We start from the raw sequence: 26,317 nt of genomic DNA, 5'->3' as shown, positions 1-26,317 counted from the left end.
ATTTTATTGGAAAAACATATGGAATATTACTTTGTCACAACAATTTTTTGAAAAAATTAATATATTTTAACTCACTATTGACATTTTGAATTTCAGATATTATTGAATTACTAGTTCTCCAATCCAATCTACCAAACTAAAGTTTGGATGGTAATTGGATATTAGTCTTAAAAAATCAATTCCATAAAACCGAAATTTTAATTTTTTTTACAATGGGAAGCCATGGAGTCTTGGCCAATGCATGGAGCCTCTTCCAAATGTTATTAAAAGTATGTAGAAAGCCTTGGAGGCTTTCGAATCACTCTAGATTGTCCAAGAGACTTATGGAATAGCCTAAAACTTTGTATATAAGAGTTTGCCTTGTATAAAAGAATCTAGAGACTGTGTGTAGGAAGACTTGGCTATGTGTAGGAAGACTTAATGCAATTTAATAGTTTGTCACTCCAAAGTCTGACGAGTTCTCCTTCAAGAATTTAATCCTTGGCTCGCATACAAACAAAATCGCACCCGCTTTACTCACCATTACCTGTACAATACCTTGAAATCATCTGAAATTTTTGTTTCAAGTTCATTTCTGATGTTTAAGAGCATGAAATCATCAAAATAGGGTATTGGGTGGCATACATGACAACCTTAGCAGCATATAGGTCGCTTTCTCCTGAAAATCGAGTTTTGTTTTTAAATGATGCAAAAATGGAAACCAAGTCCTTTTGCAAAGTTCTTGTTTAACCATTTTTGCACATTTAGCTATCAACTACCAAGACTTCGTAAACTAGATAAATTCTTCAACAACTCCGATGATCTCTAGCACATAACTAGATAGAAGGTATAACAGCAGGTGCAAATGAAAGAGCACAGGATTTTCCCGACAAATGATAGAACTAAAATAACTCTACCATTGTAACTGTTTTTTGTACAATTTGATTTTGGAAGGCCAAGCAGTGGCAGCTCCCTACGCAGTACAAGAATTCGATGAATCATTGATACAAAAAATGCTGGCTGAAGGTGATCCTAGACAGAAAAAAGCTAGGCATAAAGATTTTATCCATGCCCCTTCTACCTATCTCACAAAACCTATGCATTTTACAATCCTCTAATTTCAAAAGAATTTTACATACGGGGCAGTAGAAGTCATTTCTAGGAAAACCATATCTAAATCGAAGCTATTGATGGATATACACAATGAAACTAACCTAATAAAAGGATCCAACAAATCCTTCCACTTTAGAACTTCAAAGTCTAGCCAATGAAACCACAGCCTTATTCCTTTAAAAATTCGAAGGCTGGATTTTCAACTAGTTCTTCTGCAGGTTTTACACCTGTAAAATCTACCCCCTTCAGGTCATGGGTAATATCATCAACTGAGAACGGGATACTGCAGTCAAAAAGTACATCGGTCAACAGACAAGAATATTTTCTTCCAGAATCGAACCCCTTTTCTTAACACATTACCTGGAATCATCGTCCAATAAAAACGAACTGGTATCAGCTTCATTTGAATCTTCTGTCATTAATATCTTCATGTTGGAAATCACCTACATGATGTGAAGGAACAGAACCACAGTTTAATCAATCTCAAGTTGTCATTATGCAGTTTCCGGAAACTATCCGCAAATTGAGTGAGGATCTTAGACAATGTTCCAAACCTCCAAGGAGGATTTAAAAGGTCCCAGCAAATCTACTTACAGCACCTTTCCACCCCGTCTCTCACCAACCCCCAGAAAAAGTCAATTTCAAAATATAGAGAGAGACTCACATCTGTGGATACACTTGGAGTATGGTAGTTCTCATCACAGTAAAGCGTGCATATTCTATAAAGCTGTTGAATGCTCAAGACCTGAAAATGCAGAACATGAGTGAAATATACTACCATATCACACCAATGCTAACACTGTATTAGTTCACATAACCGCTTTTTCCAATTAGCAAAGTAGAAAGCATTGAGAGACCAAATGTATATGTTTAACAATTCAAAACATATCTTGCTAGCACAACTGCCCCAGAAGCAAAAAACAAATAATTAATGATCCAAAACAGACTACGTACAGGGCAGAGATCATTTGTAAGATCATCATAGGTAATTCTAGACTTCTGGTGAATAACCTGCAACCAAGAGATGAGCTATTCAATTAAATAACAAATAAGCAAAAAACGAATAACAAATGATCATATGCACCATAACTAGTTAAGCAGCTTTAGGAGCATGAGAATTTTCTTTTATATGAAGAATACATTATTACAGTTTCTAAGTGTAATATTGGATCAAATACCAAGCTAATTGGTTTGCCAACAAGTGCAGCCTCACAATAAGTAATTTCCATTCAAAGAAGTGAACCATACCAAGAAACCAACAGCTTGCCTTGTATGCTTCAATTCGTCCCACGAAGATCCTGCATACTGCAGCACAGAAATGAACAAGGATTCACAATCTTTTTGGTGAAGTATATTCAAGACCTAGCCTATTCAAGCAATTGTGAAATGCAGCAGAAGAGTTACAATATCCAGTGCATATCAGTTTATTTTCGTGGACAGTCTGCCATGAACTGCACAATTGATGTTTACCTCTTCCGTTGCATGCCCGCACCAAAGTTCCAATTCAGCTAACCCAGATTTCACATACTCTCCATTATTGAATGTGCAACACTCTCTACGGAGGAGAAGACTGCAGAATTGGTGTAAGAATATTAACATTCTTACAGCAAAGAAGTGGCATGTAATTTGCATATTCCTCATACAATGAAGGGTAAAAATCTACCTATTGAAAAGTTGCACATTTATGCAAGAGAAGATCTGGACAAAAATTTTCTGAGCAAGAACTGGAGGCACCTAAAATGAAAAGAGATTCACAAGATTAGATGTCTGTCTACATCAAAGCATCTTATCATAAACTAGGGAGAATTTACTCACAAAATTTTCTTTCAGAGTACTCAGAAGTCCATTCAAGCTATCAATGATGCACTGCCAGTGTCTGGCAGGAGAACTACCACTAAAAGACCGCCCAGATGATCTCAAAGAGTTCCCTCGAGGTGTTCTGGATGCCTAAAAGAGCAAAATTACACAAAATATGAGGCGAGGCTACTAATACTGTCAAAGTATAAGATGAAAAGTCAGGAACAGAGCTAAAACTCAAAACCACACTTTAGTCCCAAGTAATATCCACAAAAAATTTACAACTGATCAAACAAGGCAAGGACTCCTTGGAAGATCAGGCAGCCAAATGGATCTTAATCATAAACTGCAACACATTTAATTGCATATCCATAAAACATCGCCTAACTAGGATATTAAGCGTCAAGATAATAAGATGCACTAATCTACTGTTTAGTCAAGCTTATATAAATTTAAACCTGACAGAAAAAATAGGAAAATGGGACGCCCACACATGAGAGGAAAAATGAACACTTTCAACATAGTAAACAACAATTTCAGCAATGAATATATTCAACAGTTTATCATTTTTAAGCATTCACAAATAAATCAATCTTTTTATTTATTTATTTTTCTTTTTTTCAAGCATTGACAAATAAATCAATTTCAGATTCAAAGAGTTCTACAAATTTAGGATCATAAATCTGAAGTATTGCTGGATCAAAAAAAGGTTCCTGTGGTAGCATCCAAAACTGAAAGAAAGGCTGTATTACCTGGATACAAGAAGAAATAAGTGATGATAGGTCCTTCTTCAGATTATCTCGAATAATACCGTAGATCTTTTCAACATATGCAGTAAGTTGTTGCTTGAAAAGCAAAGCCGGGTACTTGGCGTCAACTTGACGTACGCCATCAAGACCACCAATAGAAACGTTGGTGATAGAAGAGGATGAACGGAAACTCTAAAAAATATATCAATCTCACATTGAAGCTTTCATCAATTAATGACAAAGAAGTAGTTTCAATTCATATTACACTAGAATATAACATTGAGTAAGACAACCAATTCATACAGATGAAAGAATCAATGTGAGAGAGAGAGAGTAACAATGATCTCTTCACCTGGGTCATCCTTCCAAATAATGATGTTGGCTGGGGAGGTTTTGGTGGAGTTGAACCAGTAGCTTTTATGGTCTGCTGAAGTAAAAACAATAATGTTGATGTGTTGGAGAGCCAATAAGCCATGTAATCATTGTTTGTCTCATCCTGAAATTAAAGGATCAACCAATATAGAAGATAGCTTCAATTAATCAACAATGTATAACAAGAAATGTTTAAAATTATCTGGTCTCAGTAGAAGTTATGTGAGAGAATTCAATGGTTATGAATAATGGAAAACAAACAACCAGCTCAGCATAGAACTAGAAGCCTGAGTGAGATAGCATAGGTGATTGTGTCGAAATTTAACCTGTATGGCAGAACCAATCATCTGAATGAGACGATCAAACACACTAGTCTTTTCTGCTTCAAAAGATCTCCAGTTAACAAGGCATTTATATATGGTAAATGCAGCGACTGGTTTTCCTTCACTAAAGCCAAGATCTTGAGAAACACAAGTGATCAGAGCATCAACAAATTCCTGGAATATAAGAAACTTAAGTTAATTGAAATCAAATGCATCGGTGGCTGTGAATTGTCTTGCTGAATGCTTTCGAAGGCCAACAAGAGTAGAAAGGAACAAAATAAGACAGAGGATGCACACATATGAGGAGTTTTGAGCACATACTCGCTGCCTTTCAATATTGGATCTCCTCATTGACTCACTGCCAAATCTTTTCGATCCACTGCCAAATCGTTTTGCAGGTGCTGAATTCTGTGGTTCCTGCAGCACAGGTTCATTAAACTTATCATACTTGGAAAGTGTATTTTCAGGCAATTATGACAACTAAAAACTATTTTTCCTTTTAGAACCATAGCTTATAGCATAAAGTGCACTTACATGATAACCATTTTCAGTAGGCTGCAGGAGGCAAGAAACAGAAAGAGTGAGATGTGTATGCCCAAGAGAGTCTGAAGAAAGAAAATTAAATTATCCAGCATCTTAACCTGATCTTTTAAAGCCAAATGTCCAGACATTTTTCCAGCTGGTGCGTTCAGCAATGCTTGCTGTCTCAAAATCTGGTCCTCAGTTTGCATATCCGAAAGTTTTTCTTCAAGTCTGAGACAAAGCAGAACTAAACATTAAATTTTAATTCAAAATTCTAAACAAAAGCAGGACAGAAGTAAATTAAGGCTTCACCAAAAACGAAATGTTATGATCTTTTTGAACAGATACACTTAAAATTGCATATAAAAAATAGTTTGTGCACAAGTGTGTGATACTAAAAAATTGAGCCAATGCTTTCTAAGCATTGAGTTCTACGTTCAACAGAGTTTTATGCTTTGACAATTTCTCTGCAATAACCTTTGCATGGCAGTTTTCAACTCAATTATCTTTGACTCTGCATCCAAAGCTTGTTTCAATCTCTCCTCACTAAGCCGACTTGTTTCCTCGTACTTCTTTTGGGTTTCATCAATTCTGTTTTCCAGTGAATTTACTAAAGCCTGCAAGACATTATAACAAAAGCATTGTAGTTATTATATTATTTGCATCTTAAAGAATAAATTGTTAACAAGTGTAAAATTGCACGTTTTAATAAGGACTTTAGATAAGTTCATAAAAAAAGGACAAACAAACAACTCATTTTCATTAATCAAAATGGAGAAATAAATTAATGTAATTACCTTGAGCTGCTCATTTTCTGCAGTAAGTTTATTGACAATTTCATGGTCAAAGACTGTGACCTCTTGAACTACAGGAACTTTCTCAGCTATTTCCTTTGCAGCCTCCCTTTCCTTCATTAGCAGTTCTTTGGTTTCATCAAACTGAAGCTGCATCTCTTCCAAAGCTAACTTCAATCGTCTGTTCTCTTGGGTTTTAGCTTCTTCTATGTCCGCCTATGAAAGGATCAATAACTTAGCCAAGAATTAATTTATGAACCAAGAATTAATTTCTTTCTTCTTCCATGATCCACACATCTTAATTCCGTTCCAAAGTCTTAAGATAAACAATTTGCAGAAAACAAGAAACCATGAGATGCAGTTTAACTACCTATAGTTAAAAGAGGAGAACTAATTGCTCAAGATACATCAATGCTGAATCATAAGATGAACAGAAGGCATACTACATAACAAGTCAAATAACATAGGTCAAACCATATTGAATTTAACCATCATCCTTAATTTCTTTTAAGGCTACAAGATTCTATCAAACTAGCATAAGGAAGTTACATCTCACTAATATCAAGATATGACTTAATAAAAAGGAAACTGACTTAAATCTTAAAAAAAAAAAATTAATAATCATTGAGAAACAAGAGAAAGAAATTGCTAGAAGAAAGTAGTATAATGTATTTACCCTCATGCGTTTCTCAAGTTGTAGACGCCAAGTCAATTCCTCAACTTGCTTTTCCAGCATACTTTTGGCAGCTTGGAGAGCCCCAGTTTCCTTTGCAGCCTGAAGTCCCACCACAATTATTCAATACCATCAGCATATGGCATAATGAAAATTGCAAAGCACAAGAAATATAAAGTTAATCTAATAACTTCCAAGGACAACATAATAGAGCTAGCAGAATACAAACAAAAAGAAGATACCAGTCTCTAGCATCATAGAAATCCTTAATCCTTGAGTAACTCATAAAGATATCTTCAAAATAATCCCATTTCATACTTTCAGTGGGAAACAAAATGTAAAGATAGCTACTTAAACATTATAGGTATCACCATACTGTTAAACATAATTGACTTAGTCCTAGACTAAACTAAAAGGCATACCATGTCCTTGCAATACTACAATAGATAACATCAAAGTGCAAAAGGAAAAAAGAGGCATTAAAATGAGAAGATCAATTGATAGAGATACTTTTACATATTCTTGATAAATATCATTAGCACATAATTAAGATAAACTCACGAAAAAAATATGTTGCAGCATTACTACTTTTTTGTTCTGGTCTATGAAAACAGCACAGATGAAAAACATACATAATCTAAATGAAAATGAAGTGGGTTTATCACCAAAATAGCAAAGATACAAATCAAATTTGAAACATAAAAGTCAGAGAAGGAAATAGCAAGTAACTACATAGAAATACGAATAAAATGTGCATCCTATCTCATAAATGAAATAAAGAAATTATAGTAATAACCTCTTCCCAAAAAGAAAAAAGAGTAGAATCTTTATGTAAGTGCAATTAAATCATTTTATTACTTCTTCAAATTGCTTGTCCTCTAATAATTTTTTGCACCCAATCAATTGCATAAGTAATCCTGAATATAATCCGGAGAAGGGCTTGGGAAAAGGGATTTTGAGATTAAATGGGATGAGCATTCCTGTCTCCTTTTGCCAAAGAAATGCAGAATAAGCCTAGACACAGATTGTGTATACTCCCATGAACCAAACATACACAAAGTGGAGGGAGTGGAAGACACAAGCAACTCTTAAAAATGATTTCCGTGTTAATCTTCCATTAGGGCATTCAGGTTAAGACTCAAAAATGAACTAGACAGCCTTCAAAAAACAAAAGCAGACAATCAAGTTTCTTAGAAGTAATCTCACCATTTTAAGCTTTCGTAGTTCTCTACGGGCTATTTTCCCTCTCCAGGCACATTGAGTAGCTACTGCAGCTTTCTTCATCTTCAAGTAGCGAGCACGTGCTAAATATCCACGGTAATGACACTACCCAACAAAAAAAAAAAAACATGTAACCTAAAAAAAAAGAAGTTTATCTATGAAAAAATAACAGGATATTACACACTTTGACAGAAAAGGAGCATGAAATTCTGTAAGTTCAAACAAAGACCAGCAAATAAATAAGAAAAAGCAATTCTTTTAAAGTCAAATTCATGGAATTGGGTCAAAGAAATACACTGGCTTTACTGATTTCCCTTTGTCAAACAAGAAAAGCAATCAAAAATAAAATCTATCGCATTCAGTTTTCAAAAGTTTTAAGCCAACACAAAAGTAATAAAAATCTACAAATGAATGGCCCTATCTAAATTCCAATTTTGAGATATTCAAGAGTCGGACAAAGCTGAAGCCCAAGCTGGAGGGAAGGAAAAAAAATTCTCACAGCTTGCCATTATGTGAAATGCAAAGTTTTAAGTTTCTCTCATTTGTCTAGGGAACACTGTTATAATTTGCAAATCAAGAAGTGCAGTTTCCATAATATGTCAGGAAAATGAAAAAGTTAACTTCAGAAGTTGTAGAAAGATCCTAGCAAGGCACAGAACAACTCAGGAAACCTGAAACAATTGTCCCAAAAGCATGATACCCATGGAAGGACGAGGAACAGATCACCTCTTGTGCCAGGAAAGATATACACATCAACCAAACATGCATATGAAGAACATCTTGTAATTCTGTAATCTATAATGAGCCATTAGCATCAATTAGTTAACTCTTATCCAGAATGAAAATGGAAGGTATGCAGCGCAACATAAATGCCATGGATGACTTGAAAAAGAAAATGATTAGATGAAAGTGTTGCAAATGGAGGATAGAACTACGTAAGGCCTTTGACAAGAGGTTAAATAAGTATATTTTTCAATAAAATGACCTCAATGCTTCTAATGGATGAAATGAATAGCATACAGAAAACTGTGGAGGCACAGCAGTAAAATCTTTACAGGTCCTGGCATAAAATTACAAAATTACCAATCAAGAGCATCTCTATATCAAAGTTATCTGCCACCCATGAGCAATATGATTCATGATGCTCGACTAATAATGGACCAGAACAAACAAGTCGGAGTAGCAAACACACCACTGACCTATTTAATCAATATAGTTAAAAAAAGAAAAAAGCTGACCTAGATCTACTTATGATATACACCTTTCAGCAAAAACTCCTTTGCAAATGAACTAAAATAATCATAAGCACCTTAAAGTTCTCCTAGATGTTGATTTCCATTCAGCAAACAACTAATGGTTACCTGGATGCATATGGCTGCTTGTGTTTGCTTTCTTAACTGAAGTTCATGCCGAGCAGCCATCCCCCGCATTCCAGTTTGAATAGATATAGATGAGGAGCACAAGGCTCTATAAGCTTTCTTTGCAAGAAAGGTGCGTGCATCTTTCTGGATTTTCAAGCAAGCAGCTTCTCTCCTCATCAGCTGGTAGCAATGGCGTGCCACTTCACCTGTAGTCCATCAAGAAAAAGATGAACTGATGACAGTTCTTTCCTTGAAAGCTACTAGCAAGTTTATAGACAATAGCAACGAGAACATCAGGCATCAATCATACCTCTGCACACTGCTTGGATTAGTATTGCTGAAATACGCAACTCAATAAAGCTTTTGCGGGCAAAATACGAACGACCTTTTCTCTGGATGACACAAGCAGATTTTCCAAGAACCTTACTCCTGCAAGCATCTAGTTCTGCCATCTGACCAGCTCTCAGAAACACTTTGGTTTTACCAATCTACAACATTATTAATTAGTTAACTTTAGGTAGATCTGAATCTATAATCAGTCACAAATGTAAAAATTCTATGAGGAGATGAAAAATTCACTTATTAAAAAATTAAACATCTAAACTTTGACAAAAAGATTTGTTGGAAATTGGATGTCAGTTCCCACAGAACTTCCATTATATTTATTGATTAATCCTTTTTAACTGTATCTCCTGCACTCACCAATTTATTTGCCAAGCAGAAATGAGGGGAAAAAAGCATCATTATCAAGACCAAGTACCTGATAACCTTTAAGGTCAACCCTCTCTAAAATCGTCTTGCAGGCACTAACCTCCTCGCAGCTATTGATAACAGAAATAAGTGAGAAGAAAAAGAAGGAAAAAACTATTAAGCCATGGGGAAAACCGTATCAAGAATTAAGATACTTCAAAAAATATCACTATACATCGCAAGCAGTTAAAGCAAGTACCTTCCATCTAAGACACCAGGTGCAAGGATGCCAAAACGACTTACAAATTCATCAAATGTCTTCCGAGTGGGAAATCCAGCACAACTTATCCTGATTGCTTCCATGACTCCCTAGAATTACAACTTTCTAGTTACAATACTTGCAATTGTAACAAAGCCTCATCACAAACAGCAACAACTATCAAAACTCACCCCACAGCGAAGCTGCTGAAGTACATTCTTATTCTCAAATATAGATGGTTTCAAAACATTATTTGGTTTCACGCAACGAACGTAATGAGGCTCAGTGGCACTCAGTGTCTCAAGCAAAGTTTGCAGTTGTTGCTGCATTAATTACAGAAAACTGGAGTTAATCTCGGGGGTGAAAGAAGTTAATAACTTTCACCGAAAAGTATAAAACCAAATACCTTAAATTGAGAACCAATGGATGAAAACTTTGATGTTTTAGACGATTCTTCAGGTAAAGGTGGGAACAAGCTAGCTACAAAGGAGCATCTTGAAGCACTAAGAAGTGCTTGGTGCTCAGCAACAACATAATCTTTGTTCTTATCCAAAAAAAGTTCAGTTTGATATGTCACCTGGAATGATATTTTCTCAATCAAGGAAAATAACCATAAAACCTGTATTTTAATACCAAATATTCTAGTAAGTTAATCACATACGTCACCAGCATAATGGCAAATGGTGAAATCAGTCCTTGATAACTTTGGCTTGCTAAACCGTTTGTGATCTTTGAATGTCTGGTAAAGCTTCTGTGCAAATGTTTCATGAGTTGATCTTGGAAACATGCTGTAACAAATTACACAAGCATTTCAACTCGAGTATCTAGATTTGCGGGTGCATATTGATACTCAAGTATGATTGAGGTTAAAAGTTTTATCGATACATACCAAGCCTCATCCACAAGAGCTATTATACCACCAGGTTTCTGGAAGTACAGAACACGTTAGGAATATGACACTAAAATACAGCTGATAAAATTCTTAAATTAAAAAAAAATTCCAATGGACAAAATGTCACCGGAAGAGATGCAACATGACCTCAATAATTTTGAATAGTAGACTCAAGAAGCAAATGGTGTTTTGCCCAGTGGCCAAGGGGCTCTTAGAGTTCTTCCCACTGCCAGGTTCAGGGTTTAAACCCTGGGCTTGGCAGTTTGTGGGTGGGAAGGGTATACTGAGAGGTGGGAGGTAATTTTTTTAAAAAAAATCAAATGGTGTTTATGTGTTTTATCATTTTCTATCAGCATGACTATACTGATGAAATGAAGATGAACATAAAATGCAGTGCAACAGGACAGAAATATTCAATCTAACTAGCTCAATGTATGACCACTAGAAGGAACCACATTAAATCAATAGATCAGCAATGTCCAAATATCAGCACACAGGAGGGATCAGGCTGCTTGCACATGTTATGGCTCAAAATGATAAAGCTCGGGAAAAAGTAAATCTCGACACATTTTTTACTGGACGTATGCATATATTGCAGAGAGAAGATAAACTTTTGTACTGTGTTAAATTAAATCCAAAGCTTCATGAAATCATAAATCAGAAATAAAAATCCTTTTGTCTAAGTTTAGGAAATATAATTAGCATAACTTCACAAGAAGTAAGGCTGATTTATTTTTGAGTAAATCTTATATACACTGACAGTGTTTACACTATTATCGTTGGATCTATGACATATGTACAAAACTTGAATTTCAAATTCAAATTTTGCATAGTTGTCATCTATCTAACATTGGCAATGTATACACTGTCAGTGTAGGAAACATTAATCCTTTAATTATTTAACAGCAAGAGTTTTTATATTTGCTTCCATTGTGAACTAAAGCAAGAAGGAAATAACTCACACCAACATATAAAAAAGTTATATTCAAGTAAAATATATTCACGCTGATGTATATCAACCTTTTCTATAAGATCAAGAATGTCCTGATTATCTACAAACTCAATATAGCTCCAGTCAATTTCTTCTTTGGTGTACTCTTCTTGCTCCATTTTGAAAACATGCTGCCAAAGGAATAAAAAAAAAAACAAAAAAAGAGTTTCTATGAATCATTTGATACATTTTTCTTAACCGCACTGCTATATTTCCAGATTTAAATTTTATAAGCAATAATGCAATAGAATGTGCACATTTACTCTTGGCAAACCTGATTGAAATGCTGCTGCAACTTCTCATTTGTCAAATTGATACAAAATTGCTCGAAGCTGCATAGATGAGATAAGACCAAACCGAATAACATATCAGCAAAAAAATTAAATTAAATAATCTCAGATATAGAAGCATCAATAGTGAAACTACAATGTTTCGCAAAAAAAATTTAGCAAAACTCTTCACCAAGAAATTCAGAAGAAAGCAACAAGTTCTTTAAGGTCAAAGTGTCTCCTCAGAAGCCATAGCCTATATAAGAGATTTAAGATTTCCAAAGCAAAGTGGCTAGTTAGGTGTCATTAATGTACTAAAAAGCCTATGTCATAACAAGGACATGTAGATCTAGAAAACCTGACAGGATGCCCAATCAGTATAAAATAGAAGCACAGGTCATTTATTACTTAACCATACATGCTTTTGATCTGCAAAATTATATTTGCCAACTATTTAACGCAATTTTCAGAAAAATTCAGACACAAAAGCACCCAGAAAATCTTGTAGATCCTATGTGTATGTTAAAAGGGATCTCAAGCAGTTAGCTGCAAGAATTAACATCTGCAAATGATGAAAACAAAAGCATACCAGTTAAGCACCTGTTTGTCTTGAAACTCTCAAATCCATAAATATCCAGGACTCCAATTAAGCATTTTGAATCAGGATCTTGGCCAATGGAATTGTTGATCTTGTTAACAAGCCTAAGATGACAAGATATAGAAGGTATAAGAAAACAAAAGGACAAGCTACACAAGATTCAATCATATACTCATTTTCATTTCAGTCAAACTAACCAATCAAACAATCTTGAATACACTATTTTAGCCAAAGCATCTCTGTTGACTGCAGCAGCATTTGGATCAAGGCATTTGGTTATTGCCTCATCGCGAGTTACAATCACACGTTTGCACAATGAGTCTTCAAGAGGCTTCTCATCACACCTGGAGGTATTACAAGATTTTGGAGTTTCTATCAAAAGCCACCATAAAGTTTCTAATTTGAATATCGCTTTTTTAGGTACAAATAGAATCAAATGACTTACATGAGGAGCTCTGCTGCAGTCTTTAAATGGAACCGAGACTGCTCGTCCTCAGGTTCAGAAGAATCTGTTTCATTTCCTTTGGCAAACTTAATATTACCCAGATGAAGAACAGCAGCCACAACTCGAAAAATTGCATCCTGAAAAGGACATTTTAACAAAATATACACTGTTCCTGTTCCATACTCAGTCTATGAGGCGCTGCTCCTTAAAACCAGTTACAAGATAATGGATATTTCCTCCCTAGATGCACTACATAATAAGACAACACTATTATTACCTGCTCATCAGAGCTGATGCCAACAACATCCATCGCCCTCCTAGTAGCTAGGTATTCCTTGGAATCATCAACTCCACTCAATTCATAACAATTCGATTGGTTCAGATAATGGAACATCCTTGGATCTCCCAATTTGTATTTTTTGACATCCTAACAGCAAGGGGGGAAAAAGTAAACAATATGACAACAAATCTTCTATTGAAAATCAACCAAAATATATGTTAATTTGATTGACACTGGCAATATTAGGAAATTCAGTATCAAGGGCAGTAGTTGGGATCTGGTCTACTAAATGCAAAAGTCAAGAACAGCTGCTTATGGAAGTCAAGGACAGCCTGCTAGCAAAAGTAAAAGTCAAGAACAGCTGCTTATGGAAGTCATGGGCAGCAACTGATTATGAGATCTGATCTGCTAGCAAAAGACAAGAACAGCTGCTTATGGGATCTAGTCTACTAATTGCACTAATCAAGGAGAGCTGATTATGGTCTACTATATTAGATGTATATTAGCATATATGTAATTAATACATTAGAGAGGTAGATATTCTGACGGAGGAGAGAAGGTACAGAGTTTTCTATTTAAATGGAAAAGATGCACAAAAGAGGCATTCGGTCTTTGATCTAGAAAACTTGTCATTCAGAGCAGAGAAAGAAGGCAAAATAATTAAAGATCTTTATGCCTGGTAGTTTTAAGTGTAAAGTCTTGTGTCAATTGGCCATATACTTTACAAATCGCATAAATTAACTGTTGTTGTTTGCATTTCTGTTCGGCCACCACATACTTGGAACTAGTTTATACAAGTAAAAACATGTGGCCTTCACTATTTCTGCGAACATTTTCCATGTAAGATACAGGAAATATGTTACCTCGATTGGTGCAGCACAAAGCATGTAGAAACAATGGTAATTTCTCTCAGGATCAGACACCTGACAAACCCGAGATCTTTCCAACAGGTAAGTTCTGATTGCAGCACCAGAAATTCTCCCACTTTTGTCAAATTGAATCTCCACAAATTTACCAAAACGACTGGCGTGACAATCAACTTTGTTATGTAGAGAAACTTTTGATCACTTAAAGGGAATGGTTAAACTAAACTGCCAAGTAAAACAGCTATGCTTTGCCCACCTTGAATTGTTATTTCGGACAGTCTTTGCATTACCAAATGCTTCTAGAACAGGATTTGACTGCAAAGCAATGAAAAATGTCAGGAGAAAATCAAAAGATGAGCGAAATATCTCCTCATCTGTCCTGTTAAATGATTCATTTGTGAAAGGACCTTGCGGCACTGCATTATTCAGAGTACAATGTTTTTCTCTAAGGATGCACAATGACAAAAATCAGGAACATTTGAACCACACACTAATGGGAGGCAGAGCTCTATACATGATTTCAAGCAGCACAGAATCTGCATGAACATATTTCTGCCGCAATGAAGGCCTCCAAAGCTAGTGGTACTGACATCAAATATGAAGTTATACATGGTCGTTGGAATAGGAAACTCACCTATTTAATACCGCTTTATTTTAGACTTTAATTTAGCACCAATAAAGAATCTTATTTTAGACTTTAATAGTTTGTTAGGGGCTTATTGGTGCTAAATTATAGATCCTCCTAACTGGTGGTAACCGTCCCCCATTGACTATTATCATAAGAGATTACTTTTTGAATAGTTTGTTAGGGGCTTGTATTCCCATGAGAATCTCAAAATTAGCTAATTCTTTTAGAAAAAGTGGGGTGCTTTTGTCTCTGATCTTTTTTTGTCCACAATAAACAAATGTTCAATTATTCCTGGCCTTTGATCAAGAGGAATTTTCTAAATCATATCATGAACAGCATAATTTCTAGCATAATCTAATCTCCGAGACCATTGACAAATAAGTTCAAATGAATGATTGCACTTTCAAATCAAATGAAGAAAAAGAAAGCTAGCACTCTGCAGCAAATGCATCAACATCAAAGTTATAACACAGGAAATGAGGCTGTGTTATTGTAGGGTCTAAATACATGGCCATTCATCATAAGAGTGTAGAAAAAGATTATTGAATAATATGCAAACCTCAAGGACTTGCTGCTCAACAGTCCGTCCCTCAGCTACAGCTCTCCCTCCCATAAAGGCAAGATATTGCATAAGCATTTTTGTGCTTTCAGTTTTACCAGCTCCACTTTCCCCACTAACCAAGATTGACTGGCTTATTCCCTCATTAATCATTTGCCTGCATTTTGAAAGTGCAGAGTTCAGAACATTTTCAGGATCCTACAAGACACATGCTTAAAAACTCATCAGCACAAAAGCTTTGCCTGTATGCAGCATCAGCAATAGCAAAAGGGTGCGGGCTCAGCTCACCAAAGGCGGCTCCTTTGTACTGTTCCATCATATGATTGTCGTATAAATGTAGTAACCTCTGGAAAGGGTTTACAGCTATCAGTATATTACCTGTATAAGTCTGAAAACAAGATGTGAGAAGTTAGATTGAGAAATAGGTATCGTTACAGAATTAGCTAAAAAAAATCGTGGGACAACAAATCCTCAGGTCCTGAAGATTAAATTCATGGTTTACACAGGCCAAATGAATAAACTTACAGAGAAACGGAATTGAATGGATAGTGATAGATAACAAGGAGCAAGTTATTAAACTCAAAAAGATAAACATGCATACTAAGATCCGAAACATACACAATTAAGCAAACAAGATTTCAGAAGCTGGCTTACATAAATTTCATTCATGTCATACCGACACCTCAAATTCTGCAGAACACCTGGTTCATGCAGGTAGGCAAGCTTTGTCATGTCATCTACACCACATTGAGGAGCCTCAACATCTTTGGCATGTACATTGGATACATTAGCAACAACCTACAGCATAGAAATTTAAATAAATAAATAAAAAGCAGATAAGATATACTATGATAGTCCTAAATTGAGTGAAGCAGACTAAAATTACCCAGTAATAGGAAAGAAAAGTTAAAACACCAGACAAAATTTAGCTGGAGGATGCATACAATCTGATTTATGTAGGCTTTCTTGGAAAGGCATTTGATATTCATCTACTGTGTCTTGTCCCTTTCACAACCTAAATTAGACTAACATTTCATAATATCAAAATCACTGCAAACCAGACAATTCATCAACCCTAACTTTTGCTAAGCATGCTACTTTTTGGAAGTCATGTTCAGGAAATGCTGTTATGAAGTAATCTTTATGATCTAGTATTATCAAGGATATCATCTCTATCGATATTGGAAGGAATAAAAGCATATCAATTTCATCCCCATGCATCAACACATTCCAATTGACAGATAACTTGTATATCGATGGATTAACCGATTATCCATCATTACCTATAAATGCAGAGAGCATGCACATTGACACGAATTTACCAATGTGTATCCCTCCAAACATCCCAAGCCAAAAACTATAAAAACTTGATCTTAGTCTATCAAATTGCCAGGGCAGTCTAAAGATCATAGGAAGTTAAATTAAGGGCTCTGAGAGCTCATCCTTGCAGAAACAATCATTTGGTTTTTGGAAACAAGAACAGCGTAGGTGCTAGCATGCACAAATAAACATACATGCCATGATACATAAGTGAGTGAATGTGAAATACCTATCTAAAGAGAGACAATTTTATTCCAAGAACTGGAAAAAACTACAGAGGTGGTACTTACAGTCTTTCCTGATGTACAATCCACCGTGATCTCTTCACCATCAACTTCCAAGACGATTCCATCTATCCAAGCTACCTCAGGATCTTCTACCCAAACATGAGATCCTACTGCTATACCAGTTGAAACAGTCTGCAACAGAAGTAAATGTTCAATAAATTGGCTATCTATGTAAACGAGGAATTGAGTGCCAAGATGCAAAGGTGAACAAAATATCCCTTTATAAACAAAGTTACTTCTTATTTCCAATCTCAATATTATCCTTTTCAAAGTGCCTGAATCAAATCCAAAGAGGCCTAACCACAGTAAAGTCAGTAATCTTTTATTGATTCAAACCAATCAAGTAGCTCCATTTTAGGAACTAAACTCCCAATCTCATACAATTTAAGCTCATTTCAGAATCAGAATTCAGCTGCTTGTCCGCAATTTTCATACTTGATACCAACTTGGTGGACATCAGAGACTGCTATACTAATCACATTTGTCCACCAAAAATGTCGAACACCATTTACCAGCAAATGTCCACACCATTAAGAGAACAAGAAACTCTGCCATTTGAAATGTTAATGCATTTGACCACACCAATCATTAAATGCAAGCATTTCTATGATATGCAATTCACAGCAGTTTCAACATAGAAGTCCAACATCCCGGAGAAAGCAAAGAATGAAGAGTAGTAACTTTGGAAAAGATATACGTTATATATATATATATATATATATATATATATATATGGTCACATTTTCAGCTAATAATGCCTACAATATGCTATTTTCTTGCTCCCGCAGAGGATTCAATAGTTCTCATTGCCTTTCAATTGACTTCAGCATAGAACCGCAACAAAAGTCCAACTCCTTACACAATATCTTGAATTCAGGATAAGAAAAAGTTTTTATGCTGAGCATTTTCACAGAAACATCCAACAAGCATAAATTTCAGAAATAACCTGTTACACTAGTAGTCTTGCCCACCAACTCATTTCATTTCTTCTTTCCGGCCTTAAAAATGGCAAAATAATTATATACTTTTTCATTTGAATTAAAAAAAATTCTTAAGCAAAGTAAAACAGAAATAACTCAATTTTTAAATACAATAATAGAAGTATAATGCAACAAGTTCTAATTTTATCAGAAGGAAGACAAATTTTAAACAGTTTAACATGCATTTCTAAGTAACCCAAAAAGTGAAAAACTTTATGACATTTCACCAGCTTTCACTCCCAAAGAAATCTGCTTTAAGCCACAAATTATTAAGTTCAACTCACAAAAATACATAAAAACACATTCAAACATTTTAAAACAAAAATGTACTAAAACACAGCCATAAAAGTTACCATTTCTTGAAGCCAATTCAACCAGAAAGCAATCACAAAACCCCAGCTTCACCTCAATGCCGCAAATGACACCGAAATCATCAACAATTTCCCGGGAAAACTCAATATAAATAACTCAATACAGCCTAAATTCGATATAAACAGGCTATGCAAGAAAGAGGAAAATGAGATACAATGAGAAAATTCGTGATTAGGGTTTAGAAAATTGAAATGGTTGCAGAGGATGCAATGGAGTATTTTTTTTTTTCCCTGGGAAAAAAAATCCAAAAATCCGGAATTGGACCAAAAGTACCAAAAATTTTCCTCTGCAACTTTTTCCTTTTCCTAGATGGAAATGGAAAATGTCTTTCCTATTTTTCTTATTTGGTCCCTTTTCTTTCCTTTTGATTCTCCACCTTCAATGTGTGTCTGTGTGTGATTTTAAGTTTTAACGTCAAAATGCAGAGAGAAGAGACAGAGGAGAGGAAATGGAAATGCAGAATGTGGCGTCATTTTGCGGGAACGGAGTGGGGAGTTAGTTGTTCTTTTAGTTTCCGGAATTGCCCTTGGTCATTGCTGAATTCTCCAATTTGCACTTTTTGCTGATTTACTTGAAATGTCTTGTGATCTTTTCTCCTTTTCAGTTTTTTCATTTTTTTTTCATTTATTTTCCTCTAAAATGAACGGACTCCTTTTAATTGTTTTTTGGGTCATAATTAGTCTCTTTCTTTTCCTCTTCTTTCTTTCATACAACTAGGAGCATAGGAAATTTGATTGTGGCAATGGCTCTCTCTTTTCCATCTTTAGGATTTTGTTTTTCAAAAGTCTTTGTAATGTTTTATTCTAATTCTATTTTATAAGTAGATACGAAATTGGGAATCTTTTCATAATGTGGCATAGTTACTCTTTATTTATGAACACTGATCTTTGAGATTAAGATTGAGCATATTAATTAGACAGGAAACATTATTAGTATTTAATGATGTTGGAAGAATGGTGGACAATCTCTTGGAAAAAATTGACCTAATCTGGTTAAGAAAAATATATAGGATGTTACAAGGAGCTTGAATTTTCTTTCTTAAATTTAAAGTAACACGTTGTTTCATTTTATGTGTCATATTCTGCAATTTCATGGCGCTAAATGCAAAAATATACATTCCTAAACACCAAAATCCCTGATTAAGAATCATTGTATTGGATATTGTGACATTTTTTTAACAAAATTTACTTAATATCCTTAAACGGCGGTCTTTCCTTCTCCCCCTTCCCCCATCAAAGAAAGCTTTCCTTCTTTAGTTGTAATCGCAGCATTATTGAATTTGATGAATGTAAATTGAAGCTTTCTATTCCTAGTTTGTCACAAAGATTAAAGCCTACAGGCAAAACAAAATAATGCATCTTGAAAGTCAGTGTCACTCAAATTTGTTCAGACAAAAAAAAGAAATAAAAGGGGCTATCAGAATGGTAAAAGGATGGGAAGCCAAATGCAGTTTGCTGCTGCAAGATTCCCTTGAGTGCCTCTAACATGACTCTTGACTCATATGAAAGTCACATATAGAGTATGTGAACTCATACAAATGGATGGTTACAATGGAATGAAGACAAGATTATCAGTTTCAAACAGATTGTTTATAATCAAACTGTGGGAAAAGCTTAACAAAGAAATATTTTTAACATTTGTCAACCAGCCATATGGAGCAAAAAAAAAAAAGATTTTAAGTCAGGTCAACTTTATTTTCCTTTTCCTTCTTAGCATTTTGGCTATGCTGCAGTGAATCTGATGTGCTTTACTACATTTCATTCACAAAATTACTATGCCAAACCTATACTGCTATTCATATCCTCAATGTTTTATTTCATGCTTATAATTTTATGCTCGTGATCATTTCTTCTTCAGTTTTATATATTGAGTTGACTGCTTGAGCCAATTAATACTATTAATTAACATGAAATTAATGGTAGCCCACTTGCATTTAGAGTCTATGGCAATGCTAAGCTGCACGTGGAATTGTTCAAACCTTTTCTTAAATGGAAAGCCTTCGAAAAGGTGGTGATGCCAAGAACATTGATCGATTATTTATTGGTGCGTTTTGACTTGTCCCACATGATTAATTTGGCTTGACAATTAGGATCTAGCCAAAATGGCAACATCCCATTAATGACATTCTTTGTTATGCTTCCAATTGTGCAAATATAGATCTTAAAGGATTGTTTTTAAAATCACTACAAAGTCGGTAACTATTTGACATTAGAATTTGTAACCCTTATTTCTCAAGTACATAAAACTCACCTTTTTGCCTTTACTTCTAGTGATGAGTTACATAAATCATTAAAAGTTTGGAATACATGAATCTTAAAAACTATTAAGATCAAGTATCATTAATGTGTGATTTCTTAATGAAAGCAACTCATAGGTGGACACTTAATTTCTTAAAGAAGAAACAACTATTAGAATTCGTTTTTCCTGAGATAATAGATCAACTCATGCTTTCAGATTATTTTGTAAATTAAGTTCCCACAACAAAAACTTTTTGTAATAATAGCATTTCTTTCAGAAATTTATTTAGGCCCAATGACCACTCACTATCTAAACGCATTAGTTATTAGTTTAATCTACTTTTTTCTTATTGGACATTAGAGAATTTATAGATCGACTTGTATGTCTTGTGAGTACACATTAAAACTGTAACGATTAAAACTTCCAAAACTTGAACTCATAAATTCAAAAAAAAATTTAACAAATTTAAGATTGTCAAACTCAAATAAAAATATTTTTACGAACAGAATTAATAGCTGAGCTAACAAGACAGTTAATTACCTGTGTTTAGCTACAATGGATGGCAGAGAAAATTAACCTTTTTTTTAACCCTTTTATGGAAGAAGGATGGAAATATATATCGAGTAGTAGCAGTTAGTACTCAAAAGTATGGGATAATTTCAGAAACGTCCCTTGAGGTTTCTGACAATTTTATTTGGCTCCCCTCAAGTTTAAAAAATTACATTTACCTCTCTTGGTATCGTAAAATACCTATAATACCCTTCACTTGGTAGACAATTTTAAATTTAATGCAATAAATTTACAAAACCCAAAGAAATTTTTCAATCTATTATCTATTTTCATTTCTCTCTTTTTTAGTTAATATACCCTCTTTTTATTATCTTCAATTTTATGGATATTAGCAAATTAAAATTATGAAATCAACAGAGGGAGCAGATTATGTGTCAAATTAGAAGGAAATGAAGAGACTCACAGTGATAGAGAAATAAATAATGAAATTAATGATTGAAATAAGAAGAAGAACTAAAGATGTTGAATTTGTTATATTTTATTTGTTGTTAAGAAAAAGTTTTATAAAATGTCAATAATTACATAAGAATTTCTTTCATTGGATTAGAAATTTTTTATTATGATTTTATTGTAGATGTAGAATTTATTCTCTATTTCTAAGATATTAATATTTTTAAGACCATAGAAAGCCTGTAATAGCAATTCTAAGTCAGATTGATTTGTATTGAAAAGGTATTTGAGCATTGATATTTAATTTTGGGGTATAAAATTGGCTATCAATGGGGTTTGTGTATGTGTGTGTGTGTATGTTTTTTTTTTTTTTACATAGCAAGTATTGATACTATACATGTAATTTGGTATCCTTTGGATGGCTATTTGATTTTAAAACTTATACTTGGATGGGTGTTAGGGATTAGATTTGTTGATTTGTGCCAAGTGTGGAAGAAAATAATTGAGTATACTATATTTTTCTTAGTTTAAAGGGCAATTAGGAATTTTATAAGAAAATCTATATTGTTGGACCTATATTGTTACTAAACAGTAAAAGTAGAAGAAGTATATATAATTTTTAAAATCTGAGGGGAGCTCTCTGTAATTGTAAAAAACCTCGGGAGAGGTTTGTGAAATTATCCCCAAAAGTATTGAGTCAAAACCTTGTGAAATTAAGCCGGAAGGGTATAGTCGTTAATCCAATGCAAAGCCATGGATATTTTCGGAATCTCGTTCAAAGCCAACAAACTCCTTTAGCACCTATCAACGATCACGAAACAAACTCTTGACCGTCGAAAAAATTTCTCCGGGTCTGACAAGGACTTGATCGGACGGTCAAAATTCGACCCAGTGATTCTAAACGGGGCCCACTTAATCAAGTTATGTGAAAAGGCGCCGAGAGTTCCGGACATCATTTGTTTGTCGGAAATGCTTACGTCATGTCTCTCCCGCGCTTTTCATAAACTTTCGAGTTTCGTCTGGATACGACGTCGTGACGCCGGATTTTGCTGAGATTAATTTACTAATTAACTAATTAATTAGTGAAGGAATGAGCATCCACGGTTGAGAGATAATGTGCGAGATTCTAGGCTGTTGTGGCCGCTGGATTGGAAGAAAAGGGAATTGATTATCTAAACAAAGATGGTTGACTCTAATTCTGCTGACGGAGCCAAGGAATGTTATGTCTAAGGTGTACTTTTGGCTTTGAGGTGTGGAATGGATCCATGCATGCATTGACCAATAACTTAAGATAGTGAAAAACAAGAAGAAAAATGGATGGTTTTGGACCTTTTGATTTTTCATATATTGCCCCTAAATTACGTTGACATTATTATAATTTAGGTTTTTAAATTATTTTTTTGTGGTATTTGTATCTATGTGTTTCAGAAATGCACATGGATTAGAATTTAATGATGTTAGCTGAGGATAGATGGTTTTTGTGCCCAAATATAATCCAAAGTTAATATAAATTACATTATTGAAAGATATATGAAAGGAACAAAAATAAAGCATGATATAATAGGACATTAAAGGTTTTGTATTACTAATGGGAATGAAGAAAGTGAAAGATTTTGTCACGGTAAGTCATGCTAGATTGTTTTAGCTGTATTATCTTATCGTCTTTAATAAAATAGGTTTATCTTTATGAGACATTTTGAAAATTAACACTGCAAAGAAGTGATTAATTTATTTAACTTAATAACATGCAGAGGATGGATAGGTTTGGTGGTGCAGGTTTTAAATTCGAAATCTCTCATTTATATTTGAAAAAAAAAAAACTTAATGAGCTACATGCAATACGCCATGTAGATTTTAGGCTAATTGCCTTTTCATTGGGTGAATTCATTTGGTAAGCCCATAAGTTCACCAAGTTAAACATATGTAAAGGTTAGTCTTGCAGTGAATGTTTAGACCCTTAAAGTGCCTTGTTTGGATTGCCGTTTCCGTCGAAAAATTACGTTGTTTTCCGTGATCACATTTCCCTATTACCTTTTTCCCTGATATACATCAAATCGCTACAGTAATTTTTCCATGAAAAATCATAAAAAATGCAATCCAAACACAACCTAAAGTTCTAGTTGCACGGCCAAGTTTTCTAGTAATGATTATTCTCACTTGCAAAAGGTAATATCAGACTTTCCTAAGCTATATGAGATGTTAATAAGTGAAATGCATATAATAGAGATTAAGTTTCCATAAACAACTAAGTCTATCTTTGAAAGTTTCTCCAATCTACTTCCACTTAAACCTTCTCTAATGATGACTAAAAGAATAAATTACTTTATGTTACCTAAAGTAGGTTCTCTCTCATATGTGACTTTTTTCTGTGGGATCGTTGAAATTAAACGTCGAGATTGGTGCATTTGGTCTTGCACAAGTAATTGGAGCATGAAAGAGGAAGAACCAGTAAATGGAAAAGAGGGAGGAAAACATTCACAAGTAGTAACCTTACTAGTTACTATCATGATTCCAAATCTACACCATCTATAGGAGTCACAGGCAAAAAAAAAAAAAAAAGAGCTACATATGATATTGTTCATTGCCCTCTTGGGTCGTTGTAATATATCTTGGCTTCCTTATTTTAAAGAGCTCTCTCAAATTCAACATTCAAAACTCTACAATTACAGGCTTGTTTAGCAAACGAGTTATTTTGTCAAGTTTTTTCTTATGAAGTTTAACAACTTTAGTTACAATATTTCAATAAACTTCTTAAATTTTGTAAAATACACACACCAAAATGTACAAAAAAATTTCCTTACTTCCTTTCTTCTTTCTACTCTCCTCACCTCAACCCACCATCACCTCTGTCGGCCAATGCCAACATTTTTTTTTTTTGGGAAAAATCGTTCAAAACGTCCCTCACATTTTGCAAAATAACTTTTTTCGTCCCTTACTTTTAAAAATGTAATTTTACGTCCTTTACAAATTTACATTGGTCAAATTTGGTTCCTATTTAGATTTCCGACTAGTTTTTGGTCGGAATTCACTACGTGCATTGCACGTGATCATATTTTAAGGGCAAAATTGTCAAATCAGATTTTATATAATTCGATTCATAATCCCTCACATTTCATAAAAAAAAAATTTTCATCCCTTACATTTCACAAAATGAATTTTTTCATCCTTCACATTTTTCAAAATGAATTTTTTCATCCTTTATTGATCATGTGTATGAATATTTTTTTTTAAATCCATGTATATGCCTATTTGATTTAACCTGAACAGTACGAATAGCATATGAAATCAAATAGAGATATATTACATACTATTCATACTGCTCAAGTGAAATCAAATAGATATATATATATGGGTTTAAAAAAAATTGTTAGTTTTCACATATATTCATTTTCTTTTACTCGAAATTTGAAAATAAAGAAGACATTTAATCCTAAATATTATCGACTGTTTATATCAAATTAAATTTGGATAGAAAAAGTAAACAAAAGAAAAGTATGACAAAAAGAAATAAGTGATTGACACTTTCAAATTTTAAGACAATCACAAGGTAAGTAATTCAACTGTTAATCTTAAAAGTGTCGAATAGAAATTTCATATTTAAACTGAAAATTGTTAGCACAATTATAGAATTCGAGTTAGAACCCATTAATTAGATGACCTTATTATACAATTCAATAAATAAGTTATTACCAAAAGAGAAAGGTCACAAATATTGAATAGGTTCAAATGGTGAAATCATATAAATATATACATGGGTTTCAAACAAAATCATTAGTTTTAAACCCCTATATATATATCTATAGAATAGTATGTGTATAACTACAATTAGCATGTTTAGATGAAATTCAATAGAGATAAATTACATGTTATTCATACTGTTCAGATAAAATTAAATAGATATATATGTGGATTTATAGAAAAAAACTATTCGTACACATGATCAATGAGGGATGAAAAAATTCATTTTGAAAAATGTGAGGGATAGAAACATTCATTTTTTGAAATGTGAGGAACGAAACAATTCATTTTGTAAAATGTTAGGGACGAAAAAATTTATTTTGTGAAATGTGAGGGACTATGAATCAGATTATGTAAAAATTTGATTTGACAATTTTACCCTTAAAAAATGATCACATGCAAGTCACGTGATGGATTCCGGGCAAAAAACTAGTAGGAAACCTAGGTAGGGACCAAATTTGGTTAATGTGAATTTGTAAGGGACGTAAAATTACACTTTTAAAATTGAGGGACGAAAAAAGTCATCCTGTAAAATGTGAGGGACGTTTTGAACGATTTTCCCTTTTTTTTTTCCTTTCTTTCCCTCTCCTCTCTCCTTCTCCTTCCACCTCCTCTCCTTCTCATCTCTCTCCCTCTCCTCTTCCCTTCCCCTCTTCCATGCCACCCCCTTTCCCCTGCCGCCATCTCCCTCTCCCCAGAGCAATCTGGTTATGTGACCAAATCGCATTGGGGAGAAGGGGAGACTGGCAAAAGAGGAAGGAGAAGAGGGGGAAGGAGGTGATGAGGGAGAGAGGATCTAATCGCGCGACCAGATCACATTGGGGAAAGTGAAAGGTGATGGGAGAAGAGGAGGGGAAGGAGGTGGCAAGGGAGAGGCGATTTGGTCGTGCGACCAAATCGCGTTGGGTGGCGGGATGAGGGACAAGGGGAAATGAGGTGCTAGGAGAGAAGGAAGGAGAAGAGAAGAGAGAGAAGGAAGAAGGAGAGAGAGAGGGAGAAAAAAGCAAAAAGTTAAAAATAAAAAAGTAAGAGTGTTGTTGG

At 34.3% G+C, this 26,317-nt stretch overlaps 1 protein-coding gene across 1 annotated transcript; it reads right to left on the bottom strand.

The window, feature by feature from the left end:
* Window positions 1-860: 860 nt before the first annotated feature.
* On the bottom strand, window positions 861-18,747 carry LOC113736257 (myosin-8-like). Its single transcript, XM_027263145.2, has 39 exons — window positions 18,322-18,747; window positions 16,992-17,120; window positions 16,036-16,179; window positions 15,624-15,769; window positions 15,382-15,538; window positions 14,451-14,509; window positions 14,192-14,351; window positions 13,326-13,475; window positions 13,049-13,185; window positions 12,801-12,947; window positions 12,606-12,707; window positions 12,011-12,068; window positions 11,766-11,867; window positions 10,743-10,780; window positions 10,515-10,641; window positions 10,260-10,430; window positions 10,045-10,176; window positions 9,854-9,963; window positions 9,665-9,725; window positions 9,215-9,392; window positions 8,905-9,110; window positions 7,529-7,648; window positions 6,326-6,424; window positions 5,653-5,865; window positions 5,333-5,472; window positions 4,975-5,086; window positions 4,868-4,888; window positions 4,655-4,750; window positions 4,337-4,507; window positions 3,991-4,134; window positions 3,642-3,830; window positions 2,908-3,039; window positions 2,756-2,826; window positions 2,563-2,662; window positions 2,341-2,397; window positions 2,047-2,103; window positions 1,757-1,837; window positions 1,453-1,535; window positions 861-1,375 (listed from the first exon to the last, which is right to left on the bottom strand). Exons 1-39 carry the CDS (start codon window positions 18,322-18,324, stop codon window positions 1,261-1,263), a joined length of 4,518 nt encoding a protein of 1,505 aa, XP_027118946.1. The 5' UTR covers window positions 18,325-18,747; the 3' UTR covers window positions 861-1,260.
* Between the last annotated feature and the right edge of the window lie 7,570 nt (window positions 18,748-26,317).

The sequence above is a fragment of the Coffea arabica genome, chromosome 3e, assembly GCF_036785885.1.
Source record: "Coffea arabica cultivar ET-39 chromosome 3e, Coffea Arabica ET-39 HiFi, whole genome shotgun sequence".
Taxonomy (NCBI): Eukaryota; Viridiplantae; Streptophyta; class Magnoliopsida; order Gentianales; family Rubiaceae; genus Coffea; species Coffea arabica.
The sequence above is the reverse complement of the archived record's forward strand: the minus strand, read 5'-3'. Positions and strand labels throughout refer to the sequence as shown.

Excerpts from the sequence above, each read along its gene's own strand:
- LOC113736257 (XM_027263145.2), bottom strand. Across the intron at positions 10,642-10,742 it reads GCTCTTGTGGATGAGGCTTG|CATGTTTCCAAGATCAACTC; the intron begins GTATGTATCGAT and ends AATTTGTTACAG. Across the intron at positions 4,751-4,867 it reads CTACTGAAAATGGTTATCAT|GAACCACAGAATTCAGCACC; the intron begins GTAAGTGCACTT and ends CCTGTGCTGCAG.